This window comes from Dermacentor andersoni, chromosome 4 (genome assembly GCF_023375885.2).
Source record: "Dermacentor andersoni chromosome 4, qqDerAnde1_hic_scaffold, whole genome shotgun sequence".
Taxonomy (NCBI): domain Eukaryota; kingdom Metazoa; phylum Arthropoda; class Arachnida; order Ixodida; family Ixodidae; genus Dermacentor; species Dermacentor andersoni.
Window position 1 is genome coordinate 45,249,262 of NC_092817.1, and position 23,767 is coordinate 45,273,028.

The 23,767-nt window shown below is 48.3% G+C and overlaps 1 protein-coding gene across 3 annotated transcripts in view; it reads left to right on the forward strand.

The window, feature by feature from the left end:
• Positions 1-1,084: 1,084 nt before the first annotated feature.
• The window catches only part of LOC126537032 (dachshund homolog 1-like), a 65,825-nt gene continuing 43,142 nt past the window's right edge, over positions 1,085-23,767 (forward strand). For all 3 annotated transcript variants that reach the window (XM_050184145.3, XM_055073659.2, XM_055073658.2), the window contains exon 1: positions 1,085-2,628. In XM_050184145.3, coding sequence (XP_050040102.1) covers positions 2,054-2,628 — 575 coding nt within the window. In that variant the 5' untranslated portion in view covers positions 1,085-2,053. The remainder of the gene's footprint in view (positions 2,629-23,767) is intronic.

A 23,767-nucleotide genomic window follows, 5' to 3' on the forward strand; every position in this document is an offset into this window, starting at 1 on the left:
GCTCGCCCGCGCGAATAGGCCGGGTGACCGCGAAGAAGAAATAGCACGTTAGTGCAGAGTTAATAGACGTTACACTTGCTCGACAAGTCTGGGCAGGAATAATGCAATCATGTTATTCCCATATTATATTTTGTTTCGTTTATCTTCGTTCTATTTTATTTATTTTTATTTTCGCGCTTCGTCAGTGGCCACAGCGGTGCTCCGTCTGTACGTTATCACCAGGACAGGCCGGCGGTCAGCGATGGATGATAAAAAGATAATATAATCAAGCTAAATGTATCCCTTACGTTCCACTGGCCCAGCCTTCATCTCACTGATGTTATTCGCCGGACCCTTATGGCAACCACGAAAGGTGCTATCGATGTAATATTATTCAGGGCTCGCGGTACTGTAGAGATATGACGAGTTTTCTGCGTGCAGTTGTCAGAAGTACATTGTCATTTTCTCTCTCTCTCTCTCTCTCTCCATCACACACACACACACACACGCACTTTTTGTGCCCGAGAAAGCACGTCCGCGCATTTATAATGAAACATTCGTCAAGTTGCCCATGGAAACCACATGATTAATAAATGTTGCGTTTGACGGTTTCGTATCGACAACGTAAGCAAATGTAAGTATTCTAGCAGAGTTTGCTTCGAGGCAAGTTGACCTATCGTGTCGACTAAACTTCCCTCCGACGCAAAAAGCAAGCGCAGATGTGCGGTAACACGAAGCGCACACAAAAATTGCAGGCGAAGCTATTGTTAATATATAGTTGCGATAACTTCCCAAGGACGGATCGGTTATGTCTTGCAGTGCCCAGTTGATATTTGCAGTGCTGCACTCAACAGTAACGTGTATATTCCCTCATATATGGGAGTTTGCGTGCAGCACTGCGTATTCCGTATGGTAATGTAAGGAAGAGGTACTAATATAAAAGTGAAATAATATTTCTTGTTGAACAAATTATATACGTTTCTTGTTATCTTTGTTTTCCCCTTTCCCTTTCCCCCGGTGTAGGGTAGCCAACCGGACATGATTCTGGTTAACCTCCCTGCCTTCTTCTTATCTCTTTTCCTCCTCCTCCAAAAGAACTTCAAGTATACGTGAGCGAAGACTAACTATTTATACATGTGTCAGCGAGTTCACATTGTGCCTTCATAAGTGCCCAATATTGTCATAGATAGGCTGTTTAGAGGCAACGGTAATATTGTTCCGCCTTATCTTTATTCTTGGCCGCTGCATTCAGTGATTTCGATACTTCTAATACTACTGCTGCAAAACGTAATTTTGACGGGTTGTGTGCTCGCACATGCCACCTTATACTTCCTGTCAGTTTAATATCTCCGTTTCCATACATGACACGGTCCGTGGGAAAGACCATGTAAGAAAATGTACTGAAGCTTCTCCTTACATATTTTTTTTTTTCGTGAAATAGTCTGTGGAGCAACAGAATAGCTTCTCACAAGGGGGTTGCTCAGCGAGAGAATATAAACACGATCACGCAAGTGTATCGCGTCCTGCGCTCGAACTTTTCTTGTTCCGGCGCTTACACATGGCTTCGATATGCCAGCACCCTGTGGTATCGCCTTCGTTTCGTGTCCCTTTCCCTAGCGCCAGTTCGCTTATATATAGTTGGACCGGCGACGTTCCTTGTTCGACCACTGCAGTTAGTTCAAGCCTTCACTTTTCTGCGAATTTCTGTCTCCTTTGCAGCGCATTCGCAGTTGGAGAAGGAACGCCTCGGAATACGCCCTGCCTCGCTTAAACAACAGCCTTTCCCGTTCTTCGCATCGCCGCACGACAGGGTCCACGACCGGCGGCGGTCGCGACAAGCCTCCAATAAGGCGGAGACAGGCACCGCTCGCATATCGCTAGGAAACGTCTCCAGGCGGCGCCACCATCCGGACTGCCCTCGCCCTCTCCGAAGTCGAGAATTCACTCTCTCCCGCGGCCCGTCCCCCGCCGTCGCCGCTCGGAGCACGCCGGTGTGAGTGCGCGCACGATTCACTCGCGGGCCGCTTAGTCGAGTGCGGGACTCTCGCGCTGCGCCGAGTCCTCTCCGAGAAGCATGGCATCGACCGATGCTGCCTCGCTGCTTCCCGAGAACCTCTCGCTGGGCGGCGGGCACCCCGCGCAGGGGTCCTCGTACCTGGGGGGCGACAGCCGGGGTTCGTCGCCCTGCGGTCCGGACCTGCCGCCGCCCCTGCCGCCGGCGTTCAACGCGGCCGCGCTCTGCGACCAGTTCTGCTCGGTGATCAACGGCTTCCGCGGCGGACTCGACCCGCTGTCGTCGGCCGCGGCAGCGGCGGCGCGACTCAAGAGCCCATCGCGGTCGGTCGCCGCGGACGCGACCGACTGTCGCCTCATCGAGTACCGTGGCGAGAAGGTGGCGGCGTTCGCGTACCGCGGCGAGTATCTGCTGTGCCTGCCGCAGGCGTTCGAGCTGTTCCTCAAGCACCTGGTTGGAGGCCTGCACACCGTTTACACCAAGCTCAAGCGGCTGGGCATCAGCCCCATCGTGTGCAACGTGGAGCAGGTGCGCGTGCTGCGCGGACTGGGCGCCATCCAGCCCGGCGTGAACCGGTGCAAGCTGCTGTCGTGCAAGGACTTCGACTCGCTCTACAAGGACTGCACCACTGCCAGGTCAGGACGCTGCGTTCTGCTCGGGTTGGTTGCCGTCGAGACCACCACCTCTCTCTTGTGTTGCCCCCCCCCCCCCCCCCCTTGTCCTGTCTCTGTTCCTCCCACATTCACTCCGTGTATCCCGTGTGAATGTGCGTGCGTGTCCTGCGTCTTCGGAGCTCGAAGTCTCGTTCCCACTTTCATTGATTTGCACCTTCTGTCTCTTACACGGCCGCCCATCGTCCACCTTTCTTTATCGGTTACTTTCAACCTTTCCAGCATGGTTGTGGTGAAGTAGAGCATTACCTCCTGATTTTTACGCGCGCTTTCTTCTCCGTAATGCCTGTGTGTGATCTTGCACCATTCTTCTATACCAGATTGAAAGCGTTCGGCGGAGTTGCCGCATCTTGTCCTTAAATTTATGTGATCGTTTGTATTCGATAGAAAGCACTGGCAGGATACCGGGCCACCAACTCGAGGGAAGCCGAGCGTGCAATTTGCAACTTCTTGAAGTTAACGGAACAGAAAAAGCGGTGTAATGGCCTTATATCCATGGAGTATACGCACCCGAAACAACAAGAAGCAAAACTAAATTCCTCGTTAACTTTCCTCTCCGCAACATTCCTCGAATAATCTATAACACGTGCATGTTATTCTTTCCGGGTCAATGTCTATACGTGCAAGCGAAATGGCTAAGGTAACCAGGGCGAGGCGACCGCGATTATGTTTCGAAATTCGTCCTCATCAGCATTCGCAGATTATCATCTGCTCTTCAGCGCCGTTGCTTCTCTGAATCCTATCAGTCGAGCTGCTACGTTCTTATTTTTTTTTCATCAGGTATCTCGGTATGGCATACATCCGGATAACTTTCGTTACAAAGTATCGAAGAATGTAATTCCCAGTAATAGCGCAAACACTTCCGTGGAGGAGATATAGTTTCTCGCTCTTCAGTGAATTAGAAGTAGTAATGTTGAATGCTTCGTCAACCTCTTCTGTTACAAAGCAAAAAGAAAATGCGTCACCATGTCCTTATGACGTAGCTGTGCGCGTATTCGAATACTTAATCGACGTCTCTATTGGATTGCATGTAACTAGAAGATCGAATGCATATTCACTCACAAAACTCGCTTAGAGAGACAGCCATATTAAATGTACAGCGCGGTCCACCCTATATTGGAAACACCTAATTATTATTTAATGCAACATTAACTTCAGGATATCATCAACTTCATTGTAAAGAGTGCTCGTTTCAAAACAACCGCAATCAGTCCCGAATATTAATTTGATGTTCTCGTTAAAGTGAACCTTACTGCATACTGGGTGACATTCCTTTTATGTGTGTTTTACTTTACAAACTATACACTGCCTTATTTATGTGCAGTTGCAATATCACATGCATGTGCAGTAGGGCTACCCACGGCTCGAAAGAAAGCATTTCATCATTATATGTAAGCACTCACTCGACTTGAGGTTGTCTCTTATATGTTATCCTATATTGTGACGTATATCAAACGATTATTCGAACGGAAACTGCAGTGTAGGAACTGATTAGGACCTCTGTGCGGAGCTTCGTGATCCTGGAAAATCCTGGGACAGTAACTTTATGCGCAATAACGAACAAACCGGCCGCATCCCTTGGTCCCCCTCGGCCATGCGTAGCACCCTATAAAATTCGTATATTCCATAAACGCAACGGTGCCTTCTATTTACCCCCAAATGTCATAAACAGCAAAATCGGGCCGCTGCCTGTTTCACCTATATATTAGGCAACAGAATTCGCGTTCCTGCTCGTGACAAGAGAGAGAAAGAAACGAAGAGGGAAAGGTAGGAAGGTTTTTTTTTAACCCAACGACTATATTTCCATCCTCTTTCTTATACCACCTTTCAAGACAGGAAAGCAATCAAGATTACGATATCCGTCCTTTTCTTTCTTTTTTCTATTGCACATCATCAACTTGGAGAAGTCGGCTTATATTGGCTAACGGACCTATCAAAGTTATTTTTGCTACTCAGCCCAACGGCAGCCATTAGCTTCAACGAACTGCGCCCACCCAATCTTATATACCAGCCATTACAGTACCACGAGGTCGTTAATGCCCTTGAGGCTCCGCAGGAAGTTCCTTCCTTAATCACTGTATATTTCATCCCTCTTCGTGAATTATCGGAGCGACGACGTAGAAAACTACAACGTTGAAGTCGTGAGACGCTATCGAGGGCTCTCGTATAACACCAATAAAAAGCTGCGGAATACCACAAGCGACGCTTAACAATTGCGTACTTTCTGCTTATTCGCTCTAACGGAAGCTTGTGTTCATTTCACGCCCCGCAAGGTAAAAAGACGTCAAAATTATTGTTGATTGGTAGAGCGTTCCGTATATAACTCATGAATGACACGCGCATCGTAGCGCTATATAATGGGAAAAAGAAGTAAGGCATAAGGATATCGTGTTCAAAAAGAACGCGTGCATTCAACTTCGGTCGTGCGAAGGCGACCAGTGAAATTCGATACGATCGCTTTTTTTTTTTCGTTTGTAGGTAAAAGAGTCCATTCAGCATGATGAAACACGCAACAGGCACGCGAGAAAAAGATATGCTGTTTCAATTTCCCCCACTTGCTTCGGTAATCCGGCGTTATGTCATTGCGCCGTGTCGTCAATGAACTAATAGAGGTTCAAGAATGTGCGGACAAACTAACTATCAAGAGCGCATTACTGTACATTTATTAGTTTATGGACGATGCGGCTAAGCGGCCTCGGTGGAGCACCGAAAAAAATATGTGAATATATGTCGCCATAACTTGACCTTTTATTCCGGTAGCAACGTCGAAGTTGGAAAAACGTCTCGCACAATCGCGCACTTCGTGGGCGATCTAAAGTAACAGTGAATGAATATATGCAACAATGAATGTAATATATAGTGATGATTGATCGAGTCGCAAACTAATAGCGGTGCTTCTGAAAACTCGCGGTTTCCTTGGAGAAGACGCCGTTTTTGTATGCTTTATGAGAAACGTTGGCGTAATATGAGCGTATACGAGAGCATACGTCGTTAATTGAATTCCCTTTGGTTATAGAACTATAATTCAATCATCTGTTGATGGCAGGATTAGAAGCGATTGCAGCAGATCGAAGCCACGTCTTAGCGTTCTTTGCCTTCGCGATAATTATTCGCTTATGAAGGCTCTGGATCCGAATCCACCATACTTTTCGGTCGTAAATGCAGTTTGCTATTGGCAGACCGCCTTCACCAAGAAAACGTTTAACGTCACAAATTGACTAGCAACGGCCAATAGCAAAGAACAGGTACGAACGATAATATTTCCGAATTTGTCCTCTGAGCGATCACGGGCCGAACTTACAAAACTTTTCTTTCGAGAATGATTTTTCCCGTTGGCCGGCCGCCTTCGCTATATATTAATATGCCCACCACCGTTATTAGCTGAAGTTTGCTCTTGAGAACATTTCTCGTGTAATAACTTTTTTGCAAGTACGGGCCGTCATTCGTATAATGCTTGTTGCTCTTCGCGTCCGGCTCATTATCTTTCAGTCTGCGCGGGAATTTCTGAGTCATCACGTGAGCCAGTAACCCGTGACGATTCCTAAAACATCGCAACTTAAAAGAAACTAAACGGCAACACTGGTGAGTTACGAACCTTGAGAAGGATCGTGCGCTACATCGCACTCTCGTACAGCTTTTAGTTTTCTCTCTCTCTCTTTCCTCGTGTCGCCTTCTATTATTTTTAATTTTCTTTATGTCCCTACCCCATCACAGCGCAACCAGCTCGGTCTATGCACTGGCTATAACCGCCCTGTCTTTCTCTCTCTTCCTCCTCGTTTACATCCGTAAATTAGTGTTTCGAAATTGCATTTGACGGAAAAAAAATTGATTACTAGCAGAGAGAACGAAGGCCTCTCTCTCTGTCGTGCGCAAATTTCGGCGTTGCTAATTCAATGTGACATCACGGGGTTCAACTCTTTACTCGTATTCAGCGCGTTTTGGAACATAAGAGTTTATCGAAGCTTAACTATTCGATTCCTTTAGAATGCAATTGATCACAACTCGTACCGATAAACTATTAGCTATTACAGACCTGAGCACGATTAAGGTGCCAAAATTCATGATGTCACTGAGAGCTGGGGCGGGAAACTGCTTTTGCGGCTTTTCTTGGGGGGCTCCCCGAGCTTATTCTCGCGGCAGTCTTGCTATATTTCGAAAGCTCAGTTTGTTAACAGAGCGTTATCGAATATGTCTATTCGGTATCGCTGCAACGCTGAAGCGCTTTTTTTATTCCCTGGCTTTCTCACCAAATTCCCACACGAACTCACTGCTTATACTCTCTCCCTTTTTTCATCTTTTTGTTCCCCTTTCCCCCACCCTTAGTGTAGGGTAGCAAACTGGCTGCTCGTCTGCTTCACCTTTCCTCTGCTTGCTCTCTCTCTCTCCTATCTGAATCTGTGATGGAGCCAATATAACACAGGTGACTTGGTGATTGATTCCGGAGGTTTGACGTAGTCGCGAAGCAACATTCGAGCTAAGCAATGGAGTACTCCGGAATAATTTCTACCGCTTGGAGTTGTTTAAAGGGCATCCAAAGCTCGCGACACAAGCGTCTCTCTCTCTCTCTCTCTCTCTTGTTCTTTTCTTTTTTTCCTTTGTTGAAATGCTTCCGCGCTGCCGCCTGCAAGCGAGCCCACAATTGCAACGCAGAGGAATATTTGAATTGCCTGATTGGCTATCATCGTTTCCTCTGATTACACGCAGAGCTGCAAAATGTTGGTCGGAACCACAGACCAAGGCTATATTATAGCTTGCGTATTGAAGTATAGAGGCAATTTGGACAACGTGAAAGAAGATTGCAGTATATGAACAGAATTCACATGTATGCAAAAACATCACGATGAGGCCCTGCGCATATATGCAGCAGACGCTCAAGTAATGAAGAAAGTGTGCGCTATCGCTAAGCAATGGAAACTATCTGGACGTAAGTAAAATTTAATCGAGGCATGCATCTCTGTTCGATATATTCTTCTTCCTATTTTCTGTATTGCTTTCTTCTTCCGCATAACGTCACATTTAAAATCAAACCCCAATGAATTATCCCAAAACGTGTTGCTCCGCTGCGTAAGAAAGACTATAATGCACATTTTTTTCATAGTGAAAGATATTTTTCAAGTTTTCATTCAAGAAAACTCCGAGTAAACGTTCTGCCGTATGCATTAGTAATGCCAAGAACAAGAAAAAAATAGGCATTTGCTAGTACTATACGAGGATGCATGTGAAACAGCGGCGAATGAAGATGGCTGCAGTTTAAAGAAATTATTACGATACGAGGCTGCTCGCGTGTCAATTTCCTCGTATTTCCGGTGTGGTTAAAAAACAAACTTCGGTAACACGGTGTTCCGTGTCTGTTTTCTTTCTTGCATATTCTTCCTGGGTCCCCAATAACATGTGTTTTTTCATTGTTTCTCTGTAAGAGCAGTGCTGGTCTGCTTATAAGTACTGGTTGGGTTGAAATGCACCCACTGTGACTGTACTTTTTATTTCAGTGTTGGTGTTGCTTTTGTTTTCATTTTGCGCATCTTATTTTTCACCAATTTCATAATAGAATCTGTGACGCAGCATAAGCCACTTCAGGCGAACATTGGAATCGTCGCGCTTCTTTAGAGTGCCGCACAGGTTAACTTCGAGCTGATTTGACATTGTTCGCCAAGCGCACAGTTTCTGCTTGCGGGCTTTTCATCTCACATGAAATGGTTTTCCTGCGCTTTTCTTTCTTCAGTGACTTGGTCAGCGATTGCAAGGCTACATTACTTTCTGTGCCACTGTTGTCGCTTCGATAATCAACGTGAGACTCTCCAGTGTGCCTTGAATAGACTGGATGACAGGCCATTTACGGAAGCGAAGATCTTGGGAGCCTGGCCTCACAGTTCATTAGCCCAGAAAGCAGTTCGAGCGCTTTTTCACTACCTTAACGCAACAGACTTGAGTGCCCGACTATGGACATCCTACACCTAAGCTCTCTCTCTCTCTCTCGCTTTCACTCCTCATTCCCCTCCCCACGTGTAGGGTAGCATACTGGACTGAGTCTGGTTAACCTCCCTGCCTTTCCCTCTTCCTCTCTCTCTCTCTCTCTCTTTCTCTCACTTGTAGCATGCATACAGAACGAGATTCCGTCAAACTCTAGTAATAAGAGCGCGATCTCCTGTTAACCAATTTTGTGTTTCTTTTGTGTGTGTGTGTAATGCGACAATTACACGCATGCGCGTGCCCATTTTAGCTGATTCTGATCATTCTTCGTCATTTGTTTAGATGCCCTTTTGCATGGATTATGTGGGGTGCGCTTTGTGTCCGGGCAATTATCTGATTTCTTATTGGGTATGTGGTTTCTCCTTTTCTTTTTGCATTACCACATCTATATATAGCTATATGCCAAGTGGCAAACGTTCTTTTTTAATTAACCTTGGCAGTCGTTTAAAATTTCAGATGTTGAAAGATGGTGTCACGAACGAGTGTGATGGAAATGCGGATGTCCGCGATATATAGGACCAGTATGATCGATACGTGACTGGTTTACCACCGATATAAACGTTCAGGTGCTGCTCGATGAATTGAAATACCATCGCAAAAATGTTCGGCTGCTTCAAGTTTATTATCATCGTTTAACAGCGCGAGCAACTCGTGCAAGGTCATGTATATTAATGGGTGTGCGACAAGCTCAAGACACTTTTGTACATCCGTTGTTATTCCCTTCAACTCAAAATGTTTCTACCACATGCCACTTTTGCGATTAGAATGATATGCCCATGTATGTTTCAGATCTTTGTTGCTTTCAACATATTCCGGCCACAGTTTTGCAGCTAACGTGCGTATGCACTTCTAGCTACTTTAGAATATAGCATTACCAAAGTATAGCACACGGTGAGAAAGCCGCCGGTTCCCATCTACGAGTAGCCTTCGCATATACACCAAAGCATAATCATCCCTGAGCCCCGGGAGTTCATGTTACGCAGTACGTAACACGGGAAGAAACGCTTCCCACCCGCACGAAGAACGCCTCCGAGCTAGCCGAAACGTCACTCATCTCAGCCCACAAACCGCCACCGTCTTTAAGGGGAAAAAAAAAAAAAGCCTTTGACAGGTGGTCGCCGCATCCCTTCTCTCACGTCACTCAAGCTTCATGCCTCCGGTTCTTGCCTGCGCGGATGCTCTAATTTATGGACACCCCTTGTCTTGGAACACAACGGCGAAGATTAGCTGTATGGTGTTGGCAGAAAAGCAGAACTCTCTTTTGATTTTTTTTCCTCTTGTTGCCGGTTTCGAAGCGTTGAGTTGCATTGTTCCTTTACCCGGCTCTTTCTCTTGCTTCTGCGGGCGTGAATGAAACACTGATCGACGCGATATATCTCGTGCGAGCAACGCGCTGGACATCCGACAAACACCGACGAGGAAATCGTGCGCAGACGCAATCGAAACCACACAAAAAACACGACTCGTTGCGAAACATTCCTTTACGCACGCTCGTATATATATGACGGTGGGAAAAAAACAATACGTTTTGTTTCTCGGGCACGGTAAAAAAGCCTTTGGTTTGGAAAGAACAATGATGCTTTGTTGTGCACGAAGCTGCGCACACGAGCAGCAGATCAGGGCTCAATGATATAACCGTGAGCGGCCTGTACGAGACCACGTGCGGCGGGGATGCGTGACCCAATTTAATCTTGTTAGCGCGGGCGCCGTTGACGTAATGAATGATCCTCAAGCGCAACCGAATAGAGATAGGGAGCTGAGGCGCTGTTGTGTGTCATGCCTTTTCAACGCACTCCCAGCCGTAGTATACTCGTCTATATATTCTTAAGCCTACCGTTCTTCGTAGCTATGCACTGGAAGAGCTAGCGGTCGCCGAAGTTTTCGATCGAGCATGGAGTAAGGAAACATTCACGTCGGCTAGTCGCGGAGATCGGGCGCGCTCAAGTCGGTCGCTTAGGTCGCAAAGCGACCGATTTCGGGAACTCGCGCGCTGATCGATTTTCAGCACCGCGACCATATAGAGTCGCAAAGCTGCTGAACCCGTCAGCGGCGGAGCAGGACGTCGGAATGCATTGATGTTTTGCATTGATGAATGCATTGATGACGTATTGATGATGCACGGAGTGAGCAGACGTGAACGGCACCAGTCGTGAGAAATTTCGGTGCGGCGAAGGGCAAGTCGTGCTCGCCAGTGTGAACTCCGGCTCACCCTGAGTAGCTCCGTGGTCGCCAGTCGCGATCAGTAGAGCGACCTCTGTCAGTGGCCGGGGGAAATGTCGCATAGCAGATGAAAGTAGAGTAGAAAAGAAAAACATGCCCGAATCTTCCGTTTTCTTATTCTTCTCCGTTGTTAAGGGAACTCGGCGTTCAGAGAGGCTCCTTAATGAAAACCGGAGACGTTCGCTTCGTGCGCTGCTCTAGACAGCTCTCACGCCTTTGCTCACAACTGTTCCGTTCCTGTCGATTTTTCTAACGTATATCCTGCCTTTTCTTGGTAAATTTTACGACACGCAAAGCTACGGCGCATAAAAGGTTCTCCCACTCTTGAAAACTCCGCATTTCGAAACGCCGTTCTTTGAGCAACCAGCATATACGAGCCCACCTCTATAGTTAGTCTTAAAAAAGAAAGTCTGCCTCACCTCACCGGGAGTATATGTTACACACAAGCCGCTTTTCTCGGGGCATTTTTTGAGCCGCCGAATTCAGCTGTCCCATGTTCAACGAAGCGCATTAATGCACTCGAGTTGTAAGTGCTCGCGTATAAGACTCTGCCTGCCTGCCCTGTCTCAGTTTGAGTCTCCCTTTCTTTTCGAACATACGCGTCCTTCTTTTTCATGCCGTCTTTCTCAAACGAACGAGGAGGGGAGGGGGGTTGATGGGTGGGGAGGGTGGTTAGGATCTGAGGGTTATACCCCGGCATCATTACCTCGCGCGCCTTTCATTCTCACGCATGTTGCAGCCGCCGGCTTACAACAAGACGTGAATGAACCGACCGACCAACCCCGCGCGCGCACGCATGCTGGGCCGCGTCACGCATTGACACCGCGCTGTCGCCGAGTTGTCGGCGCCGTCGCAGCGAGCCGACTGGACGTCCAATAAACTCCCCCGGCGACGCGGCTCTTTTGTCGCAACGCGTACACGGCGCGCATGCGTGTGAGCGTATACGCGCGTATGAGAGCGTATACGCGTACACGCGCGTCCGAACCGCTCGACCATGCGGCACGCCGCCCTGCAGGCGCGCACGAACGATATCCAGCGACCGGCTTGGCGGTCGTCGCGTTGTTGTTGCCTTCTCCTCACCACACGGTGTCGAAGAAAGTACACAATGGTTGGTGGTACGTATGTACAACGCCAGCGCTGAGAGAGAAGAAAGAAAAAAAAAGAAAGAAATAGAGAAAGAAGCGGTGTCGAGAGCGAAGACGTCTTTCCGGCCGGTCGGCGGTGGGGAACACAATGGGCGACTCGGGCCTTGCGCATTTCTTCTCCTCGCGCGCCGAGTGATCGCTCCAGCGAAGACGATGCCGTCGTGCGAGCCGAGCCCTTCGCGGTCGCACCGCAGCAGCAGCAGCCGGCTACAGAGGAACCGACGGGCACTATCAAGCTCTCCCATATATACCGGGCACGCCTGCTCGGTGGAGTGCATAACGCGCGCGCGCGTCGTCCCCCCCCCCCCCCCCCCTCACACGACTTGACGCGCGCTTTTGTTTCGCCGCAATCTGGCATCTAGCTGGCGCTATCACGCGCTTTCTCTCTCACCTCATTCACTCACACTCTCTCTTCTTTTCATGCTTGCTTCTGTTCTCCTTCGGTTCCTGTCACCTTCGGTGGAGCCGCCGTCTTGGTTTTGAATGGAGCGCATTCTTGCTATCCGCTCCGTTAAAATGGTCCGGCGGACTCGGCGACGCGCTCGTCGGCGTTGTACGAAGAAAAAGGCTCTGCGCGACACGTGGGCACCGCATAAAAGAACGGCACGATATGGAGTCCGTCATGCGGCGATAACGCAGTCCGTCGCTTTCTTTCGTCGGAGATTTCGGCGAGCTGTTTTTTTTTTTCTTTTTGTACATGATCCGTTCGTCTTGTATAGTGACGTGCGTCCGACAACCTATAGCGCCGTGCACGACGCCAACCTTGGGAACGACACAGTTGATGAGTTGTCCTTGTTTAGTGGTTTTTTTATTATTATTTTACGAATACCACCGTTGGCTTTTCACGAAAATCCGTTTGTTGCACATGAGTAGGTTGCGCGCGTGCATACGCATGTGAATTCGAAAATGGGCGCGTGAGAGTTTTATGCGAGTGAAGCACCGAAAGTTGCTTCTGCTGTTCAGCCGCGGGCTTTAGATTGTACCAGGTTGATCGGAGCATAAGAAAGGCGCAAGATAGCGACACGGACGCAAGAAGGAACGCGTATGCATGAATAGCCGTGATGACTGATCCCGAATCGGGAACGTTAATCTCAAGACATCGTGCTCAGCACCGGATTTGTGCTAAACGGAAATGGCTTCATCACTGTCCATGACTCTTATATTCTGCAATTGGCAGTGTGTCCTAACGAAGATAATTAAATAGTCATTCAATGAAAATTTGTTGTGCAAATAATGCCCACCTTTTTTTCGAGCAATCCAACTGCTGTGACAGAATTGTGCCATTTCCACGCACGAGCTTTAAGTAAGCTTGTTCGCGAGCGCATATGCACAAACAAGAATGACAAAGAAAGGAATGAAAATATTATCTTTCAGACGAACACATGAACCACGCGAAAAATTTATATCTGACGTGTTAATGCGCGTAAACGTTACCTTTGGCTCAAAACGCGATTAGTAATAAAACTAAACATTCACTGCTGACATTTTCTATAGCGCGTTGTCATGCTTGGTAACATATGGGCGAATTAGGGCGATGCATGGCTGCACGAAAGAGCTGTGATATCGAGACACGTGCTCGCAGTTTCTCTTACTTAGGTGCCATCCGCTATTGGCAAACGTCGAGGCGATGGTTTCATCACGCTGATTGCGGCCATGATTTTTGGGCACCCAGATGGTCGACCAATGAGGGATCGCTTTTACGCAGACAAATTCTGTTAATAAAAACCGACATCATTCCTTTTTATCAATTATAAGTCACGTTTTAATTTTATATACTTAAAGACACCCGGACAGATTGCGTTTACTAATCTTTCTGTGAGTGTCAGGCACTTCGTCTCTACGCTGAACTTGTATATATGAGCAATAGCGCTAAAGTGTCTACGGGAGCTGCATGCATGGCGGTTGATGCATACAGCGTGAGTATGATGGATATATAGTTCATCGATTCGCCTAGACTCCGTCCTTCTGTCTTCAAACGGCTTTGTGACTTTGTAGATTGACAATGTTCAACAAATCGTGCGTTGTAAAAGCAACACGCAATCATCATGCATGCATGCACGTTGAAACTTATTACCCTCATGCGTTTAGGGGGAAAATAACAATTTCTTGGAAATTTAGATAGATAAAACACAATAAATAACGCCCCAACAACGTCCGGAACCACAAGCACGAAAATTAGACGAACCGCGGTAGCTGAGCAATTGAAGCGCCGTAGTTTCCTCTAGAAAATTTCGCAGGTGACTCTATATATATGCCTACCTGGACCCAAGAACGGAGAGAGCACACGTCACGACTATTTCGTGCAGTGCTTCTTTCTCCACGTACGCCGCAAACAAGTAGAACGCACTGCCAGGGGTCAGCGCAGGAGCGACTAGATCACTTCTAATCAACGTGGCTGGCCGCTTCCGTTGCACGCCGGGTGTCGAGAGGGGCGAGGTCGGATTTCTTCGCCCGTGCAGGGGTGGCTGGCCGCCACTGAGAGAAGCGCGCCGAGCGCCTCGCAAGCGTGGCAGCTCGCTGCACCGTCGAGCTCGCCCGCTCGCGTCGTTCTTCCCCTCGAGGCGGTCACGATATACGCGAAGCACCTCGGCCCTTTCAGCCGCTACACAGCGGGTAATCTCTCTCTCTCGCACGTGCGAGCGCTCGCTCCATATGGCGCAACTCGAGACCACCTGAGCTGCTGCTGCTGCTGCTTCTCGGACGCATGAATCACGGGGCACATTTCGACATGAAGAGAAGATCGGTTTTTTATGTATGCGTTCTCGCGACTTCGGCCTAGTGGGCGCAATGGGAGCTTTGACGGCGGCTCTTCGCGTGTCTTATCGACAGGAAAAGTGTGCGATGGTTGGATTTGAGCAAGGCCTCCCCCCCCTCCCCCAACGTGGCCACCCGATGCTGTACTCATTAAGACACAAACGCATGCACGAAACGAAGGAATAGGAACCTTGCCACTCCTTTCCTCGTGCAAGCTATTGAGACTTTCCTCGTGCAAGCGCTTTGAGACTCTTGGCGCGTGCGTCGCGTCGCATGGCAACAATTTATACTTACAGAAGTGAGAGCGCGCACGTTTGCGCCGTCCTTCTCTCGGGGCAGCAAGCGCTTTGAGCGCGCTATATAGGACAGCCCGCTGCCTTACGGATCGGCCCAGTTCACCCAATCCACCATACCTTCGTGATCGCCCCAGCTCGACGGCAGAATGGACGCGCTAGGCGTTACTTGTTGTGTAATACTACGCAGTGAAAATGAGACACGAGTTTGCAACGCAGTTCGCTCACAGTCATGAGTCTCGCTATGATGTTCATACGTTTAAATGCACGGTTGCAGCCGTGTAGCTCGTCCTGCAGCGCTTCTGTACCGCGAGCCTTAGTTTAGAACACACCGGTACGCGGCGCATGGTCCTGACGCCGTATACGATATAGTTCTCCAGTGGGAAGGAATTCATCGGCGCCGTACACATGTCGAAAGTACACGAGCGAGGCAAAAGCTGTCTACGAATGATGTATGTAGTGCGTGTGTGGTACCAGCGCTACCACCGCTTCACAGCAGGTGAGGTTTTTCAGAACCATGGAGCGTTAAGTGTTACACTATATATATATATATATATATATATATATATATATATATATATATATATATACCGCACAAATCGTGGTACAGATGTCTGCAGTCAGGTCACGCGAATTACACTCGTCCTGCGGTAGCTTCTTTCTTTCTTTCTTTCTTTCTACAACACACCGCCTATATACACGGCAGCGCCTGCTCTTCGTATCAGTCGAGGTCGTATTTGAAAAAAGTTTTCGACGCCGTCATCATTTTCTCCCTCCCTTTTATTCCACTCTGCTAGCTGAGCAAGCGCTCCTTTCGTCCACGTCCTTCGCACGTTCGCCGAGAACATTACCGTCGAGAGCGCAGCCTTTGACCACGCGAAAGCGCATAACCCCGCCCTGCTCGGCGAACCATTGGTCGACAGTCGGCGAGCGGACTTTACGAATGCCGCCCATTACAAGGGCACGTACTACGAGTGTACAACACACGTATGTGTGCAACGCCTGCAGTAAGTGCGCTTGCCGCAGCCTTCGCGCCAGGCGTGGAACCACACCCTGAAGTGGCAATTCGGGCGGTCGCGTAAGGCGCACAATCGAAACAGAGCCAGCCTGCAATTCCGTCTGTCTTTCTCTCTCTCTCTCTTTCCCTCTGCCTCGCTCTCGCTCGCAAACTCGGCCGGCTGGAACGACGACTGCGACTCTCGCAAATTGGCAAATTGCTCGACGGTCCAGCTGCCCATCCCTTCGTTGCTCCCTTTCCACTCATTCCATGCACAGAGGCATCTCCTTCCGGCGGTTTTGATTCTTTATTTGTTTCGTTCTTCGTTGTAGCTTGTTTCTTGTTCTTTCTTTGCTTTCTCAACAGACAGTAAGACGATAGAAAGAACAAGGGAGGAAGCACGCGCACGGGCGCGCGCAGTAGCAAACAGAAATGACCCTCTGCGCGGTATGTAATTCGCGCAGGCCAGTCATTACGCAGCGGCGGTGGTGCGTACAGGCAGAGACGACTGCTGTTTCTGTTGCTGCTGCTGCTCGTTTCGAAATGACCGCGTTCATATATCTGCGCAACGCCGCGAACGCACAACGACTCTTACCGGTGCAGAGTTACACACACGCCAGAGAGAGAGGGGGGGCTCACTCTTGGTTCGAAATGCTGCGTGTCACGTATATGCAGCGTGTCCGGACGGCGCTGTGGTAATGCCTCGTTCGGTTGGACACGTCGGCAACATTCCGCTCACGGCGCGGTGGTCTCTCGTACCGTGCAAACCAGCGCCCCCCCCCCCCCCCCCTCCCTTCTCCCCTTCATTCTCTCGGCCCCCAGTGCCAGCATCGTTTTGCCCGATGTGCGTGTCGGTGTTGTTTGTGCCGGAACAGAACGGGCCAATCGGCGACTGTGGACGGTCATTTGGGCCTCGTTCGGCAGAAGGTGGGGCGGACTGCTGCAAGCCTCAACGAAGTGAGGAGCCGAAAATGTAACCGAGTCCAAATGCATCGTGTCATTGGCTGCTCGCCGCCCCCCCTCTCAGAGAAGCGGTACGCAATTCGAAATCTGTCATTATGCCTCGGACCGGCAGCGCTTCCTTAACAGCCACTCCGCGGCGTGCCCATTTCGGTTGCCAGCGGGCAACAATAAGCGGCGATAGTTTTTTTCTTCGCCCAGCGCTAACATGTGCTAACTTAACCTATAGGCGATGCTCTGGTAGGCATACGCGCGACACGATACACATAGTTAAGAGGAGCAATAAAATAAAATAAAAAATAAGCGCGGACGAAGGAACACGCTTGACAATAACAGTGGTGCCAGTAATAACAATCTTGAGAGTCGCACTGCTGTTGCGCGGACACGCAATGGGCGACGCCCGAGGCGCGCGCCGTTGGTAGCCGAAAATGCCGGATAATTGTGGGCCGTGATGAATGAAGACTCGAGCCGGCCGCGTGTTCCAGACATGAACCCGTGTATATTTCTGTGTATCTACTGAGCCCCGTTAATGCTCTTGGACGTAGGTACACACATACATAAACATCGCACATCAGAAACTATAGTGGCAGACGCTCGCACACACAAACGCGCATTTTCTCTCTGCTCCTATAAGCGGCAGTTCTGTCTCTCGGATTGAAGGCCTTTCCGAGCATGCGTTTTCCACAGCGCGTTCGAAGAGATAGCTAAGCGAAACTGGTATATAAGCTGCGGAGAGGGCGCTGGACAGAATGGGACTCGGCGCGCATTACTCATCTCAGGTTGACAGCGTTGTCTCTGTGTCTCGTAATTATTATAATGCGAACCGCGCGCGCTCCTTTCTTGCTCCAGCGGCCCGCGATATGAGGGGTTGCGCGCGTACATACATATACAACGTTACGTAAAACTCTGTCGTTCGGTGTGCACGGGGGACCTCCCCTGAGCGATTTCGCAAAAGGTGCTCTTTTGCTCGCTCGCGTTTGTGAATTCGTTGCCATAAACGCTCGCGTAGCTTCCTCGAGAGCAAGCAACGGCGATTCGTGTTTATGTGGAATACAAATTACGAAGGTGCCCCCCCCCCCCCCCCGGAACATGTTGGAGGAATTATGCGTTTGTCGCAAAATGTATTTCGTTCGCAGCATGCGTAACTTCCTGCGCAATGAGAATTCCTGAAGGTCACCGTTTCTGTGTTGCAAGCACTAGCTATTGCGACAGTGTAGGCATAAAAAGGAAAGCCTTCGTGCGCTTATCGTATAGACGTGGCAGTCAGAGAGCGCGCGAAATTGTAGAAGCGTTCCACATCAGTAAAAAACAAAAACAAAAAAAAAATCCTCAGAATTGCATATCATGCAGTCTCCTGTATTTCCTTGCTCGATAGCGAAACAAATATGCCCAAACGTGCTATATAGTTATGCCCGCGCGCATCTTGACCTTTTTCTAATTATTCGCCGCTTTTTACAATATAATCGTGAGTTGTTAGTCAGCGCCTGTTCTATACTTCTTAGCGCGTTTTTCGTCACGTTTGCATTGTTTCAAAAATTTTCTATGAGGTCGCCATGGCGAGGGCCCGATGACAGGCCCGGTCACGCCCGCAATGGCCTCGACATTTTCGACAAATGTCAGTCGACAGCGAAGGAAGTGCAGTAATAGAAACACGCAACGTTTATTGATTCATGGAAAGCCCTAAACGTATACATCTACGAGGCGAGGGCTCCTCTGCTTCTATGAGTACATGTGCGCAAACTACAACGATAACACAAGAAACAGGACAACGTATACACACAACCATCGCTTAATAATTTCACGCTACAGAGAAAAGCCAATGGTATATATTCGGCAACATTTCTAGTGTGTGTGTGTGTTATTTTTTAGATTAGACCGCAAGCCACAAGATTATTGGCGGTGGGCCACTTGAATATAATTGTGTGGATGACACCGTTTACGAGATATGCGCCGTCAAACTTGCGTTAAAAAATGTACTGTCGCTCCAATTACTTTCTTAACAAAGCGTCGTTTTATGTATTGACGCACGAAAGTAACTGGAACGCCAATGCATTTCTCCGCAATGTGCGGGAATTAACATCTCGAAACTGGTGTCAGCTTGAGAATTCGTTCCAAGAGGGTCCGCCTTGCGAATTCCCCGGCTGGAATTTGTAAATTGCAATATGTTCCATAAGGTATTTAGTTAAAAACTTAAATAGTGAATTTTGTTAATTAGTAGATATATGCGTTTCAACATTTTTTGTGCGTGCCCGCCTCTCGGAGTAGACCAATTACTCACGGCCTAGAATAGTGCTATCTGCCACAAGGAATTTTTTTTTTTTAATTTTAAGTGTTCGCTGAAACACCCGGTATAGTCTTTGTGGGGAAGGGAACGGATGGCGTTTTGAGGGAGCGGACTCAGCTGAGAGAGGGGCTGGTTGCGTATCCTCGGAACGTTGGCTGGCTTGAAAGCGCTACAGAGAATACTTGTCCCTGTCATATTGACTGAGCGACTCAACTTCAGTTTTATGCCAGGTCAAATGCAAATGCCACACCCAACAACACCCGCCCCCCTTTTCTTATTGTCATTTCATTTTTGTAAATATGTTTCTCCTTCTAAATCTCTCCTCGCACCTGCATCACTATATTCTATCTATAGATAGAATATAGTGATAGATAGTGAATATAGTATAGTGAATATAGTGATATAGTTAGCTCGTGTAGCGTATACGCTACACGAGCTAACGTGCGCGTAACCAGCCTCCGGGCACGCACCTGCCGCCACTGGCACCGCGCACAGGTGGCAAGAGATACGCGAAGAAGCTGCTGGACGAAAATCGGAAGAAGGAAAAAAAAAAAGACGGCGAATGGGCTGAACGTTTGTATATAGCCCCCCTCCCGTTGCCTGCAGCACCCGTCGAGGATGTGTATAATCGTTCCTAGCTGCTCGGGATGATAATCGTCGGTTCGGGAGCCGCGCAATATTTCTGCTGCAGTCGGACGCACATTTCCCCCTCTCTTCTTCTTCTTCTGCGCCGAGTTCTCGTCTTTCGCACTTGTGCAACGCGCCCCTGCATGCGCGAGCTACAGCTCTAGTGGCCGGGGGAAATAGCAGCAATGGGACTCGCGTTCACAGAACTGCGAGAGATGGCACGCAGCATGCATCCTGCCGTCGTTCAAATTGTCCTCTCTCTTGCTCGGCCGGCTTGTTTATTATACTGCGTACGAGAACGCGAGATGATTGCCGCCTCTCGTGAGAAACGACGCGGTGTTGGCCATTCGCTCTGTCCAGAGCGGCGTGCCGCCTCCCGGCGAGCTCTCTCTCTCTCTTCTCCCGTGCAATGTGCTCGGCTTGGCGACACGTTCTTCCCAGAACTTGGCCGTCTCGTCGTCATCTTCGATGCCGATAGCACGCCATCCACCTCAGGCTCTATCTGTATGCGGCTCACAGTCTGCGGACGGAGTTGCGTCGATCCTGTTCCGCCTCGCTGCAGCGCCCCCGGTCGTCTTGGTTCTCCTGTCGCGCGCATGAGCCTCCGACTGATGACGCACCGAATGGCATACAGTTCTCGTAGATTCGACATTTACTATAAGCTCTCCTGGAAGACGGCGATCGGGTGGTGCGATTGCCGCCAAACATCGCAAGGCTGCATAGTATATGGGCGTGCGAATAGCAATTTTTGAGACCGAATAGAATATGAATCGAATAGCTTTCCAATAAACAACGTTCTTGTTCTCCATTAATATTGCTACATGCATATCGCGCGTTTCTCTTTGACGATGCGCGTGGGCGCCCCGACGAAGGAGACAAACTCCTCCTGGGCCTCGAGCAGTCGGCTGAACTGGCCAACGCTGCAGTTGTTTTTGTAAATATACTTTTAAATAGTCTTCGGTGTTTCATCCCTCGTTCGCCTGACATTGGAGTTGCCGGATGCAATATAAAACAATGTTCATATCCTAGTATTCGTAATGTCGGCAAGTATCTTTCATAACATTGGACGTTATGAAGCGTAGTTTATCAAAAGTCGAAATGAAGCATTTGGAACAAATAGGCAGTTTGTTCGCATACTAACAACTTCGGATCATTCTTCGGACAGTGCGAATGATCGCAGGTGAGAAGGAAAGGTCTGGCTCCCTGAGCGATAGTGGGCTCCGCTATACACCTAACTTATCGCGTTTGATGTCTACTACATTATGTCCCCCGGGATAATATTTATCGCACTTTTGCTCCAACTTTATGTTTGGTTGGGCACACTAGAGGATTTAAACTATTCAAAAATGTTTTCGTATTTATGAATACCGATTGATATTGAGGTAGAAACTACGTCTTCTTTCCGTGTTCGAAGTCTCTCTGTTCCACTAAAAAGAAAATTATAACAAAAATGACAATAACGATAATGATAAATGACAATACGGAGGCCCCGGCGGAGAGTTCATTCAACGCCTAGCTGCTGTCCACGCTGCTATTCACAAATACAGGATATAGGTTTCAGTCTTTACCGCTACTGCAGAAGTTTTCCGAGTGTTATGTACTAGAATGAATGACAGGTTTATCGTGCCGGCAATTCGTCAGACCATAGTTTTTGTCCCTGACTACTGTTCTTGGAGCTTCACGAATAAACAAGCGTGCTCTCGATACTCAGAGAAAAGTGCTAAATCCCCCCCCCCCTCTCTCTCTCTCGATTGCTACAAGTACCTAATTCGAATCGCTTTGTATATATTTATTCAGCGCAAAAGGGTCACTTATCATACCTGAGAAGATAAATGCTATAAGCATCATTTTTTGTTTAAATTTCACGTGCAAACTGAAGCGTGAACAAAATTTAATGGAAATGGGGTTTTACGTGCCAAAACTACATCTTATTATGAGGCGCACGCCGTTGTGGTGGACTACGGAATAATTTGGACCACTTAGGGTTCTTTAACTTAAAATGCACCTAATCTAAGTACACGGGTGTTTTCGCATTTGTCACCCATCGAAATGCGGCCGCCGTGGACGGGATTTGATCCCGCGACTTCGTGCTTAGCAGCCCAGCACAATAGCCTCTAAGCAACCACGGCGGGCCGTCAGTAAAATTTTAATGTCATGGTTATCGTTGTGTTTTTATGCATTTGCGTTTTTATTTGGGGAAAGTCCGCAAGATTTGCCGTGAACAAGATGTTATTTATTTTATGAGAACGTAATGTAGCCGCATTTTTATAGCTAGACAAATAGACACGTTTTAGACAAGTCCCCGCCGAAAGTAGTGACGTCACGTAGTTCCAAAGCGCGGAAATTTCCAAGTGGCGGCGCCACGGTGTCTCGTTTCTGCCCGACACTTATGTACGTATACCAAATCTCTACATCCGAAAGGCTGTGTATATAAGTACATGTGCAGCTCCAGAACTGTAGACTACAAAAAAAAAAAAAAAATAGAGAACTGAGCTCAAGAGACTATATTTCTCTTTAATTTCACTTTAATATATATCTCCTCGTAAAACTGATGCGATAAATTAAAATTCGTCGTGATGATGGAGCTTTTGGTGAGGTTGGCTTAAAAAATTACATTTGCGCGCACTGCGATCTTCGTTCATATATACAGTGCCTGCCAAGAGTTCTTAAATGACGCTCATTCTCGTGATGCACTTGATAAGAAAAGCACAGAACTGTATGATATAAACTTTATATAACATCGAAGCGGCCTTTCACACTGAATCATATCACCGTGCTTCGAGCTGCCCGCATACGCGAATAATCTTACGCAACCAACGTATTGTGTAAGATTATTCGCGTATGCGGCCATGGCGATCGTGTTTCAAATTAGTTCCGTGCGCGCAGTTAACGCTGGGAGCCTTTTCTTATTTATTCTCGTTTTTTTTTTACTACACAACAAAGTAAATGGCTCGCGGTTCGAGTGATACTTATACGTGCCGCGATATTTTCAGACGCACTCCTGTTACCGACGTAATAAAACTCATTAGGATCGGCACGTTCCTCGCGTAATATGCGGTGCACGTTGAGGCCAAGCGCGCAAACGATTTCCCGCCGCGAATATAAACGCCGGGACGGTCGCCTCTGGCCAGCTCCAATTACCTGAACGAGTGTATGCATGGATGTCCCGGCCTGTTTACATGCCCACGCCGAGCCGTGCCTTTAACCAAACTTCCTGGCGATGCTTTGAACGGTCGATAGAGGTATAATACACGTGTATTTGACGTTTCCGGGAGCCTCCAGAGGCAATCGCGTGCGCTCCGAGTCGGTCGTGATACACAAAGTATCTTATTAATTCAGCGCACTCCATCTAAACACGCTTAAACTATGCGTGTCGACGGCACCCAGGTGAGTCACGTTTGCGAAATTAGGTGTGTATACAGACTGCTCGGCTGTTTACAATCAGCGGTCCTTCGGGGTATAGTCCACTTCCACTTTTGATCCTTCAAATAGCCCGCCAGATCTAGCGGGTAAGAAAGAGAATGGCATGTAGGCCAGAGCTGTCCGTCAGTAGCAGCGTCTATACGTGCATCTAACCGCATGCATATTTTGCAGTTTCCAGCGCGTCGCCTTAACGCGACACGCCACCTTGAACATGTGTACCCCATCAGCCCTCGCGCAATGACGCCTGAATGGAAGAGAGAAAATACCAGTCGTATTGCTTGCGCTTTTATCTTCCTTGATGCGACGTGCTTGAATGATAATCCGATGCGCTATACTGTCGCATTCAAGTAGACTCGGTTCGTGAATTCGATGCACCGGCTAGCCCCGGACGAATTGACAAAGCCGTCCGTCTGTAAGTATGCATATACTG